The following is a 13,664-nucleotide window of genomic DNA, read 5'->3' on the forward strand; positions in this document are numbered from 1 at the left end:
TCTGTGATTTGGTATGGGTTTTCTTGTGATGTACACAGCATAATGAATCTATTTATGATTGCTCACTGGTGAATAATGTGCATATAGTCTAGGAAAATGGTATTTATATATGATTGCTTACACACGCACATACATGTCATAATGTAGGACTCTTTGTATGTTTTGATTAAATGTTATAATCAGCCATGTTAGAGGTTTAAAGGGCTTACAAGGAGGGCAAACAGCGTTGGGATCCTCTTCGAAGTATGCTACCTCATGGTGGTGACTTGGGGTCCCATGAAGCCAAGGGTTACAAGGAGTGCTTCCCTTGGGCGTAGAAGGGAAGGATTTCTGGGACACCCTATTGTAATGCACCTCAACCCTCTATCATGGTGGACCATTATGCTAAGGAATCCAATCGTAGGAAGTAGAAAAGGATGTCATGATGAAGGGGAGTGGTTATATGACACCTCATTAGGTACACCACCTCATATGGATGGCAAGGGCCACATGAGGCCAAGAGGGATGGTATATCCACTCTTGGGCCTAGGGTAGAGGATCTCTAGGGCACCCTATCAAGTCACCCCATCAAGTCATCTTATTCTAGCTTCCCTATGGTTGAATTTCCCCAAATAGATTAGAAATATCTTATGATAAAATTAATGTTTCCAACATAATAGGAAAGATCTATGTTCTTGATGTTCCTAAATAAGAAAATCTATTTTATGAATCATGTCACAAATGATTTCTAACTTGTTTACAGGGTCACAATTAGGTAAATGATATCACTAACCCTATACCATTTCTTGTTTTATTTGGAAACTGTGATTTAGGGCAAAAACTAGGGCAACCACAGAAAGGGGACATTATAGATAGTCAGTTGTTGTGTTCGACTTGCCTACCTCCACTTGCCTATATATGCAAGTGTATTTTGTACATTCAAACTAACTCTTTGATATTATTCATTTGGCTTTTGCGTGCTCATGGTTTGTGGAAGTTTGGTTTTTACTTTTTTCTTGTCAATGGCTTCTAAAAGCCTTGACATAATTTCAGTCATCTAATTTATCAATATGAAATAACTTAAGCCGCAAAAAGCAAGCTGGTGCATCTAAAGGTGTGTGAATCATTTACCATTTGCAATCAACTGTTTCCCATATCTCAATATACTTTGCTTCTAAATTATTTGGTGCTTTTTGAATAGCTTCCTTACAACAGTCCATGTTTTCATGAAGCAGGCCGAGGCAAGGAGTGTCACCATCAACCATATGAAGCACGTCAACAATTGGTCCACATATATTCAAAATTTTTGCTCCACCTTTTCAAAAAATTGTTGTTTAAAATGATTTGCTGTATATCCTTCCCCTCAAGACCTTTAGAAAGCGTTGAGTTTTTCCCTCATTGAAAGAAATGGCAAATCTCAAAGCTGCTTTCTCTTAAACAAATCTCAAAGTTTCAAAGCAACAAATCCAAACAATGGGCTGTACATGGGCTCCAATATATTTGTAGGTACTTCTCTACAGTCAGATTTGCAACTCCCAAACAATTTGCTGCACTATTAGTTACCAACTGAACCACATTTTCCACCCCTACTTTAAGAACACAACACCTTCAGGACAACCCACCAATGCATTAATTAATGGCCATTGACATATATCTGAACATCAATCACTCAATATGGTGCAACTTGTTGCCTTCCAAGAGGCTTTCACCTTAACTAATTTCTTAGTCACTCTATATTTTGACGTCTACAAAAGAGTTGTCCTGAGTGTGCCCATTGCCTAACACAACAACATTTTGAATTGCATTACAAAAACATGGATTTTGTGCCCCTTGAATAAAACAAATCAGCTAATGCATCATCCACTTGTTTTTTCTCTACAGGTTTCCAAAAATTGTTCAATGTTCTACTCTCTTTTGATACCCCTGCTGCCTTGGGTAGATTGGAAGAGGATGACATAATAGATGTGAATTTAGACACATCCTTTTCAATTTTCTCTGTGTTTTGTGCCACCTTTGTTTTTGCTACAATTGAAGAAGAATGCTCTTTCTTTAAAATGATCGTAACCTCTGGAGTCACACTTGGACATGCAGTAACACCACTTGCAACACTTGTAATACCAAGCAAGTGGTCCATTACCCTTAAACTTTCAGTAAAAGTTTTCAGGCACTTGTTACAATTGATGTCTGAAGTAAGCCGCGTCTGATGTTTATAAGCTTCAATGATTCTGAGCTAAAACAATGCAAAATTGTTTGATAATATCTAACAGTAACAAACTTAAGACTGTAATGTTTCATAAACCAAATCTGTGCTTTATACAGATGTCATATGGATCAGACCTATATTAAACTCCACATTGCAAATCCAAATGTAAGTTTCTTTCTACAGTGCACAAATTGATATAAGTTCAAGGCTTAACCAAGAACCTGGTAAGCAAACTAAGTAGAGTTTATATTGTAGGCGGTTGAATAGACACTTTTAGAAGAGCATTTCCAACATGCTTGATATGGCCTCTGTCTGATTATGAGAACCGCTCTAGATTGCTAGGTTATTCTGATTTTCCCATGCTGCCTATCTTGCACAGATTGTATTCCTTTGATGAATGGCCCCGACTTGCATTTGATGAACTTCTCGAAACAGCAATCTCTTGTAATATCTCCCTTGAAAATGCTTCCAGTGACCTTGCCTGAATCTGCTCTTTAAACCTAGGGAAGACAACGTTGCTTAACTACAGAGATTCGTGAACTTATTTCTTCGATGCCCCTAGCAACTCCCCAACCACACATAAATAAAAAATACTGGTCGGTTAAGGGATAATTGCCCTAGGTCGGAGAGACGACTCAATATAAAATTTATTTAACTATTTATTGAACACACTTTCTCCTAGGTTGACCCAAAACAACTTATTAAAATATTTAATAATTTTATATATTAATATTTATTTATTTAAGTAAAACAAGCAAATAGATGACCTGGCTGACATGGGTCTAGCCGGGGTCATTACAATGCCAACACCATTATGAGTCACATATTTCCATGCTTCGGCAATTGAGTTTTTTGAAGCCATTAAGTTGCAATCTGCATGTGTCAAAAGAAAAATAATATTTAATATTTAAAACATTAATTACATTTTATTTAAAAAACATAAAAAGAAAATATATTACATTTTTATATTTAGTTATAAAAACAAGATAATTCAATATGAATAAGTTTAAAACATTTAATTATATTAATTTTAAAATAAAATAATATTGTATTAAATATTTAAACTAATATATTTATTAAATTTAAAATAAATAAGTCAAATTTAATATAAATATTAACGAAGGGTTGATTACCCAAGGAGATATTGACAGGATGGTAGAAATAGGGGTAGGAGTCAGTTTCTTTTACCATCAATACTGACTCCTCATGATATGTATCAATGTGTTATGTACTTGGTTTTCCAATGATTATAAGATGGCGCTTATAAAAAAAAAAAAATTAATACAAATATTTTATTTTAAATTTGTTGAATTTTATATATAAATATTTAAAAATCTAAATGGTATGGCCCCCATTAAGACATGAGAACGCGTAGATGGGTATGGCTCCCAACACCGCTTTCAACATGGTTAGTCTTCCAGCAAGTGTTAACCACTTACCCTTCCAGCTACCAGCAAGTGTTAGTCTTCCAGCAAGTGTTAACCATTTATTATAGTACAAGAATTTAGCTTGGTCTGCACTAGGGGAGGCCACAAACAGGGAATCTACTTCTTGCAAGACAAGCCCTTTGCCAACATTCTCATCTAATATTTTTGGAGGTTTTTTTTTTTTCAAAGAGACGTGATTTCTGAGCTCCTTGTATGATCTACCCTCTCCTCACTTGACTTGAGCTCCTTTGCTGCCTTAATGCCATCCCTCACCGCTTCAAGAGTACCAAACACCATCTTTTCAGGGGCCTGTGTTGTTTTTGTTTGAGCTTCTAGAGTCTCAACCCCAAAGGGATTCTTTGGGGTAGCAGCAAGGATTCCATCATCTTTACCAGGATTGTCTTTCTCTACTATGTAATGGTGGGTGGAAACCATAGTTGAATTACTCGCTAAAACCAAAAACTCGCCAAGGCCTGAAAAAAAACTCGGCCAGTACTCGGCAAAAAACTTGGAACTTAAAAAATTGCTTAAATTTAATTAGAAATGCATTTTTTAGCAGAATTCAATGAGAAGATGGTTATGTATTACCAACAGTTTGTGAATGCTTTTATAGTCTGGATTTTTTTATATTTTCAATTCTCTATCTTAGGGTGATTTGTGTTCGACTGATGACAAGCTAATATTTTGTCATTTTCTAAATATTAAAATAATAGTTATAATGTGCATGGATTCTGACCAAAAGTAGTGGTCATTGTAAACTGTTTCCACTCTAAAAATGATAGTTAGAGTGCTGTTAGGAATAACTGAAACTATCTTGAAGTAATTTAGCCATGTTTTATTGGGATTTGTGTTCGACTGATGACAAGCTAATATTTTGTCATTTTCTAAATATTAAAATAATAGTTATAATGTGCATGGATTCTGACCAAAAGTAGTGGTCATTGTAAACTGTTTCCATTCTAAAAATGATAGTTAGAGTGCTGTTAGGGATAACTGAAACTATCTGAAGTAATTTAGCCATGTTTTATTGGGATGCAAATAAGAGACACCTATTATTTTATTAATGTCTCTTTTTGATGCAATCATTGTTCCTTTGCTTCCTGTTGAAGTACCAATGCATATCAGTATATATGATCCATTAAGCTTAACTTGATGCTCTGTTTTGGTTTGCAGATTGAAGAAGCTCGAGCTAAAGTATCTGAAAAATCAACTAGCATGTATAATAGTGTTCTTGAGGCACATGAGCGTTTCAAGACATTGGAGAAAGATCTGAAAAACTTAAGCAAAGAATCTCAAGCTATGACAAAGGAAAAGGATGCTGCAGAGAAGCGGAAAACGGAAACAATGAAAAGGCATGCAAAAGTTGAACTGGATGTTAGAGATTTAGAAGAGAGAATCAGTGGAGAAGGACGAATGAAGGTCTGTCAATAGAAAATCATTAGATTTTTTTCTTTCGGTTGGACGTTTTGTATTAGTGTATGCATGATATCTCTCCCTATTATCTGTGCTTGTTTAATGTTCATTATTTAGGAAGATGTAGCAAAGGAGCTAAAGAGCTTGGAAAAGGAAATTCAGAAATCAAGAAAAGAACTGGAAAAGGTTAGGCCCTTGCATGATCAGCAATTGCTGGAGGAGGAGGAGATAACTAGGGGGTAATGTGACAATATGTTTTTGTGCCTTTTTCACTTCTGTTTCAACTTTCTATTGTTACCGTGTGTGCATGTTAATATGAAACAATAGTTGCTAGAATCCGGGGAATGATCCTTAGAGTTATCTGTTGGGAAGATTATCTGTAACAGAGTTATAAGCATGAAAGGAAGCTGTATATTGTGTCCATTTAAATCTAAGATTGAAAATGCATAACTGATTCTAAATTTTTTATGCTAACTTGCTAAGTATAATTCTACTGTTGTGAAAATATTGAATGATAACTATATAATATATTTGTATGAGGGGGATGTGTTTAGGGCTTTCGAGTCTGAATTACTGTTTGTGAGATATGACATACTTTTAAAGAAGTTGTTTTGGAAGAACTCAAATTTAATTTGTGAAATTTGAGATCTCCAATGACTGCCAAAACTGTTGACATCAAAGGTATGTACTATAAATCCTTTCACTTATCATGATGTTCAAAATGGTATTACACAAGTTTAATTCTGTTCGCACAAAAAATGACTCTGTATTTAAGTGTCAAAAGGGCAGATTTGAGTTTTGGGCTCCCATTGCCTTTGCAGTTGTTGGGTCGTTGCTTTCCTTTGGTCATATGTTGCAAGGAGTGCTTTTACCTGTTTTTTAACCTCTAAACTAGCTATTGTACATGGCGTAATATGTCGGCTAGGGATTTGTGCAAGGTGATAATTGAGACAATTTATGCCTCCTGTCATATTGTTAGTGTAGTGGATACAAATAACCTCTCCTTACATTATACTTGGTGTCCCATGTTTCTAGCAAGGATCCTTAGGTTTGCCACTAATTCTTCTTTTATCAAAAGTAATATACTTTTTAGAAAAATGAAAATGAAACCTAGCAAAAGGGAGAGAACATAAAAAAAAATCAGTAATACCCTAGTTAGCAGCCTAAACTTAAAAAATAACAATAAAAAAATTGCTACATAAAAAATTTCCTTATACCAGGTCAACATTTATTTGTAAATGTGAAAATTTAACATTTTGAAGTTTTCATTCATCACATTCAGGCTTCAGTATAGAAAGGAATCAAAGCATATTAAATTATGAAAAGTACAACCAGTGGCCTTGCATAGAAAGGAATCCAATGGAATTGTTTGAATTTGAAGCTTTGATCATTTAAGGGATATCCATCACGGACCATGGTCTGTGACTGTGCAGGTCATGCCATTTAACAGTAATTATAAGTCTGTAAATGCTAAATATTGTTCAATCTTTCAAGTTTAAACAATGGAATTTTCAGATTTTACAGAGTCATACATAGATGCATGAGTTGAGGAGATTAAAGCCAAATAAAACTCATCTATTTGTGTGCCCTAAGTTGTTTGAATTTGAAGCTTTGATCATTTAAGGGATATCCATCACGGACCATGGTCTGTGACTGTGCAGGTCATGCCATTTAACAGTAATTGTAAGTCTGTAAATACTAAATATTGTTCAATCTTTCAAGTTTAAACAATGGAATTTTCAGATTTTACAGAGTCATACATAGATGCATGAGTTGAGGAGATTAAAGCCAAATAAAACTCATCTATTTGTGTGCCCTAAGTTGCTGCCAGCCATCAACATGTGCCCAAAATACAAACATCACAAAATTTTTTAACTCGTGAAAAAATTGATTATATGTTCTCATTCGGTGAGTTTTTCCAGCAAAAATTGCAAGTTTTAGTGAGGTTCTGACTAGTTTTGGGGGAAAATTCATGAGTTTTAGAAAAAACTGCCAGCAGGTTACTTGGTGCCGATTTGGCTTGCAAGTACTTGTGAATTCTGTGAATACTCTGCGAGTTTTGCATCTATGAAGGTGATGAGTGCACCAACCCATGCTACCTTTAATTCCCCAGTCTTTCTTGTGGAGTGCTATTCACCATGATTACAATACTTAACAGTGTTGATTGAATGGCAAGTCTCTTTTCATCTATCATAAAGGAAAATCTTTGACTTATGAACATGCATGTAGATACCTGGTGCAGCTGTCATACAAACTCATTTTGAACAACCTGGTGCAACCATGTCTCATGCACTTACAACCACTAAAACTGCATGCTACGATCTGGCGACATCTACTGCTGTTTCTTACGTGCATGATACAATCATCAATTTACATAGGCATTAATGCCAAGTGTGGTTTTCTGCATCAAATATGATATTGATACAGAAATGAGTCCCATGCTTCCATGCTAGGGTGCCTTGGGCTGAATCCTTTATAGTCCCTTTGGCTGTCCACATTTATGCATTCAAACAGGGCTTGGTGGCTGCTTGATATTCACCTTTGAGATGCTTCTCTGCTTTCTTACAATCTAAGAGTGACTTCTCGTAATTATACACTTGCATTGGACATGAGGATACCGCTATTGACTGATCCTTCTTGATGTTTTCTTCTTTATATTGTTGCGCTTCATCATTTGCCACTAACACTTGGCTTTTAGGTGGATAAGCAACTTCTTTGTTGATTTGAGATACCTATTCCTCTGTAATATCCTTTTTGAATTTTTAATATCTTGGAGGGAATAGAAAATAAAAAAGCTTTTGGCAAGTTTGAGGATAAAGCTTCTGACATTCTTAATGCCAAATATAATAAATTGCATTTCACATGTACAAATATTTGGGCAAGTTTGAGGATAAAGCTTCCAACATTCTGAATGTCAATGTCTGCTCAGGTTGCATTAAGTGCAATTGATCTCGCTGATGCATTTGGACAACATATTCTTCTTCTTTCCTTGCTTATAATTGTGATTTTAAGAGTGTTCTTTACAGCTTGTATTGGTTTTTCATTGTATTCTTTGTACACTTTTTCTTTGGTTTGGAGAGTGGTGAGAATAACTTGCTACATGAGATTGTTAGTGATAGATTTCTTTTTCCAATGCAAGGCCACAAAATGGTTATTGATTCCAAATTATAAACACAGACAGATATACAACATTCATATGCTACATGGCTTTATTTGCTCAAGTTGAAGCAAACAATGGAATGCTTATTTGTTTGCAGACTTTCTTTAGGCTATTTTCTACTGTTTGAAGACTCTTTTGCCTACTTTATGATACTTGTGCCTTTATTGAAAGGCCGTCTTATCTTTGGAATTAATTTGCGTTCACTATTATAGCCATGGAGTGGTGATGTGTCATTTCCTCTATGAAGTTGCTGTTCTTTCTATGCGGACCAATGTAATTTCCCCTTTTGGGATGATCTTGATTCTTGCCCTCGAATCACAAGTCCAATAAAATAGTAAAACTTAACATGGTTAGAATCATATTTTTACCAATAAAATGTCTTCATCAAGATAAAACCTGATTTAGGTCCTGCAATCATGTTAGACCATAGACGCAAAAATCTGGAAAAAATTCCAATTAATTGCGATTTCCAAGAAATCAGACATCTCAACTATTTTTCTTTAATTTATAGTGAAAATCATTGACTTCTGGTCAACAATTTATAACAATTTAAAGCATGCTGAATCTGCAAAAATCTCATTGAAAATCATGATTAATCTGGCAAAACATTGTGTTCCTTTCCCACAACCTATGAAACGTGCCAAAAAAATGATAAAAGGTGGTCGTGTGATGTCTTCCAGCAGCAAAGTTGTGGTGGATTGCAGATACTCATACAACAGTAGAAGTTGTTGAAGGCCTAGCAAACAAGTATGTTGAAAAAACAACTAAGATTTAATTGTGACTCTATACACTGTCTGCATATGCTATAATAATGTCAATTAAAGTTTTGTATTGATTTGTTTGTATTCCTAGAGTTGTGCCATTTGATGTTTTAAGTCTTTGATCTTTTAGAAAGGTCTACTTTACAGTTCAGAGAAACAAAATCAAATTTTGTTGCTAGTTTCAAATTTGCCAGATTACAGCAGAGTTAGAGGTTGAGCATAGCATTTTCTGCTCTCCTAGTTTGCATTTACATATCAATTCCAGATTTATATGTCTATTTAGCTGGGCTTTTCTGTATACAAGAGCACGTAGCTCCATTTTAAAAAATCAAAGATTTCAAGTTTCAGGAAATCATATGTTAGGTTTTCACTCATTATATTGGCAGGTTTCAGATTGGAGCCTCACTAGAAATAGATCAACATGACACATCAATAGAAAGAAAGAGTAAGAGAGGATAACAAAAAAAAACATTTGTTACGCTTTGTAGGGCCTACAAAAACTACTTAACCTTCTCGCTTGAGATGAACCAATGCCTTTCTTTTCTTGAAGGTAAGCCATTCCTTTATTTTACTCTCTTTCTTTATTTAACTAAGATGCCCGTTTAGGTTCGGGTTCGAGAACCCGGTTCAGCAAAATTTTGAAATATATATATATATATAGATATAGATATAGATATATATAGATATAGATATATATATAGATATAGATAAATATATATATATATATATATATATATATATATATATATATATATATATATATATATATATATATATATGTACATACATATATATCTATACATACATATATGTGCGTATATGTGCGTATATATATACAGATATATATGTGTATATATCTATACATACATACATATATATACATATACATATATATGTGTGTATATACATATATATGTATTTAGATATCTATACATATATATGTATATAATAATATATGTATGTATCTATATATGTGTGTGTATATATATGTGTATCTAGATTCTATATATATATAATAAATATATTTATATTATATATCATTGAATTTCAATTTATAAAAAACCTTAAAATTAATAAACCCGTAATCATATCCTTGGCTGCCTGTTGGATCATCCAGTCAGATTGAATCATATTATGTATAGAATCTTTAGAGAGAGAGAGAGAGTGAGAGAGAGAGAGAGAGAGATGGGCCTCTCACCATTTTATACGAACGCAATGATGAACCACCTCTCCCGAGAGAGGGAGAGAGAGAGAGAGAGAGATGGGCCTCTCACCATTTTATACGAACGCAATGATGAACCACCTCTCCCGAGAGAGAGAGAGAGAGAGAGAGAGAGAGAGAGAGAGAGAGAGAGAGAGAGAGAGAGAGATGGGCCTCTCACCATTTTATACGAATGCAATGATGAACCACCTCTCCCGATTTTTTATTAGAGGTTGGGCCAATGTAGATTTAAGGGGGGGGGGCATTCCACCGTCGAGTGGTCTCAGTCGTAGATGGGATTGCACGTGTCTATGGATTGAACGAGATTCAAGTTGGGGAAATGGTCGTATTTGCTAGTGGTGTGTACTTTGACCAAGAGCTGTATCAGACAGAAGCAGGCGGAGGATCTGCAGAGCCGTTCAAAATGTCAGCAGAACTAGGTGGATCGAATGTCGAACCGTACATGATCCCTGAACCCGAATCATATTTTGGCAATACAGGGGCCCATATGGCCGAGCCCGGTAACTTAGTTATTTAAGAATAGCTACTCTTTCAGCTACTTAACTCACAATCACCCTACCAGCAAACTGTCTACAAAAAGGTATAATGGAAGCATTTGATGACACTATATAGAACCAAAGTGGATAAGATAATTTCTGTCAGTGAAAACAATATATAGACTAAAAAATGGTCTTCATTACTACTTTTTAAAGGGAAAATATCTTTGCCAAGGCTATAATAATTCTTAATTTTAATTTGAAAACTTGCCTTTTTGCATGTACATTTTTGCCTTTTGTGCTTATAATTGAACAGCCAATATCATGTCCATGGTGTTTAAAAAGTAAGACTTAATTTTAACAGAGAAGTACAATAGTAAAGGGCTCTAAATTACAAAACAATAACTAAGGATTCAGCATAAATAAATATGAAATCAAACAATGGGGTGAACTATTTAAACTCAAAATCACAAGAGCAATGTAAAATAGCCTTGTGAGGGAAGGACTCCTTAAGAAAGCATGGAGCTGCAAAGATGAAACCTCCCAAGTAGCATCCTTGGTAATTAGGTACTTCAAGCTTTGCAATTACTCATAAAATCTACTTTATTGGGCATTACTGTCCAAATATTTCGTTGAATTACTGCTGTTCTAAATTTTTAGAAAGAAATGCATTTTATATTACCTAAGGCTACATAATCTTTTTTCCACTACATTACTTGGGGACGCATCCCCGAGCTAAAATCCCCCATCCCCATACCAAGGACGTTTCGGGGACTTCGGGACAGCCAAGGGACGTCCCCCTGCCGTCCACAAAATTGCAAAATCTGTGGGAAATGTCCCGGAAACTTGGGGATGGTAGTGATTCTCAAAGGGGATGTCCCCCTGCCCCTTGGACGATTGAGGACACCTGTGATGTCCCCTAACTGCCCCAGGGATGGCTAGCCGTCCCCCTTTTCCCAGCACCTTTAAAAATAAAAATAGGTTAAAATGTAAAAAAAAAAATAAAAATTTATTTCTTTTTTTGGTCCCCACACCTCAGCAATGGTACATTTCCAGGATGGGGGATTAATTGTATTTTGAGAGTGAAATATTGATGGTTGCCATTTTTGTTCAGTTTGTTTCAGTAAATAAGTTATCACATATTCAAATCTATTGGTTGCCCACATTTTGGAAGGCATGATGCACTATGTTTACAGATCAGACATTTAATAAATTTTTGGGAGGTAATTTTGCTATATTGCTTCTTTAGCAATAAATTTGTTGATACATGAAGTGCTTACAGTCAAAGGTGTAGTACTGCAACCTATAATCTCTACAAATACTAATATTCTGTACTCCTTTACGCCCCTTACGTCCTGAATGTTAAAGTGGAAACTTCATGGCAGCCTTGCATTTGCCATGATTTCAAAATCTTATGTTTATACTTTGTTTTTCGGTATTTTGAAAATGAAACTATATGGCAGTAGTGTATGCCTTGGGCATTTTGTATGTTAGTTTTTTAATATCACATGGATATTGACAATGAATTCTAATTTCTGAATGATGAATGCGTATTGTGTTATTGAGTATTGACAATGAATTTAGGGTTCTCTAATGTTTTCATATGCATGCTATATCCATGTTTTCATATCATTATTTAAAATTTCCCTATATATTTTAAACTTTCCTATATTGTATATAGCCGTCCCCTTTGCTATCTCCATGCTGTCCCCAAAATTGACAAAATATAAAAATCGTCCCGGAACCTCGTCCCCCTGTCCCCTGCTGTCCCCATCTCAGAAACTTGGGGTAACATAGTTTTTCCAATGTCATGTTGCCCCGTAATCATTTTAACCTTCTCAGACTAGGAATGGAAAATGTTTTCTTCAATGATCTATTTAAGATGGCTCCACTATAGTAAGAGTCTCCATTTCCACCCTTGCCTCCATGTTGCTGCATTTTTTTTTTCTAACTCTAAAATCAGGCCTAGAAAAACAACTTGCACAGAAAGAAAAATATGGATGCCAATTTTAGTTTAAAACTTGTTTAGGGGACACTTCCAAGAGGCCAAAGTGTTAAGGCAACTGTTTGGTGCCCTCTTAAAAAGTGAACATTTGCCTATGTTTGGTCTTTTTGTACACGATAAAGTTCAGAACATCAATGATATGAATATAAACAACAGAAATCTATTTTCTACAGTTCATGGGTCAAACTCTCTATTTTATTTGCTCTTTATATCTCTATGCTATGGAAATGCCCTTAAATTTGGAAAAAAAGTAGTTTTTGTCTCTTTTTCTATGATTTTTAATTTTTTTTTTAAATCTGATTTTTCCCGACTTTTTCCTTATTTTTTCAAAAAATCTTATACTTTTAGTTTGCCGATTTTTTCCCATCATTTCGACTAGGGTTAGATAGTATATATTTATAACTATTTCATCTCTAGATAAGCTTTACAATGCATAATTGGAGTTCAACCATACTAGGGCTTGGATGAGAAACATGATAGGGCGCTTGAATCTGTTCCCACGCTAAGCTCAATAGCGGATATACCATCCCTCTTGGTGCCATGTGGCAGTCCACCATCCATATGAGGTGGTGTGCTTGGTGGTTAAGCTTGTATGTGCCCTCCCTATCCATGCTGCCTTATGCACCTTTCTATGATTGAAATCTCTTAAATCCCATTATGACAATCAACCATGGTAGAGGTTAGTGGGGAAAACCACAATAGGGTGTCCAGAGCATCCTTCCCATCTAAGCCCATGGGCAGGATACAACTTTGCCCCCCTTTGCCCACATGTGGCAGACGCCTCAGTCATCCACCATGGGGTGGTGTACGTAGAAAAAGATCTCATGATAGTTTCCACTCTTTTTATTCGCCTATTAACCCACTGAGGATTTGATTGCAGCAATTTAAGAATCCAGATATTGAATATTATTGCTCCTATCCAATATAAGAGAGGTTATGCATCAAATATAATATTGCATTGCCTATTATTGTCTCTATCTATATGAGAATAATTATTCATAAGAGTACTGTTATGCTG

The 13,664-nt window shown here is 35.2% G+C and overlaps 1 protein-coding gene across 1 annotated transcript in view; it reads left to right on the forward strand.

The window, feature by feature from the left end:
• Positions 1–13,664, forward strand: part of LOC131066381 (structural maintenance of chromosomes protein 3) — a 152,014-nt gene that overhangs the window by 56,871 nt on the left and 81,479 nt on the right. The window contains exons 10-11 of the mRNA XM_058001134.2: positions 4,783–5,028; positions 5,140–5,261. Coding sequence (XP_057857117.1) covers positions 4,783–5,028; positions 5,140–5,261 — 368 coding nt within the window. The remainder of the gene's footprint in view (positions 1–4,782; positions 5,029–5,139; positions 5,262–13,664) is intronic.

Source organism: Cryptomeria japonica, chromosome 3 (assembly GCF_030272615.1).
Source record: "Cryptomeria japonica chromosome 3, Sugi_1.0, whole genome shotgun sequence".
Classification (NCBI taxonomy): Eukaryota; Viridiplantae; Streptophyta; class Pinopsida; order Cupressales; family Cupressaceae; genus Cryptomeria; species Cryptomeria japonica.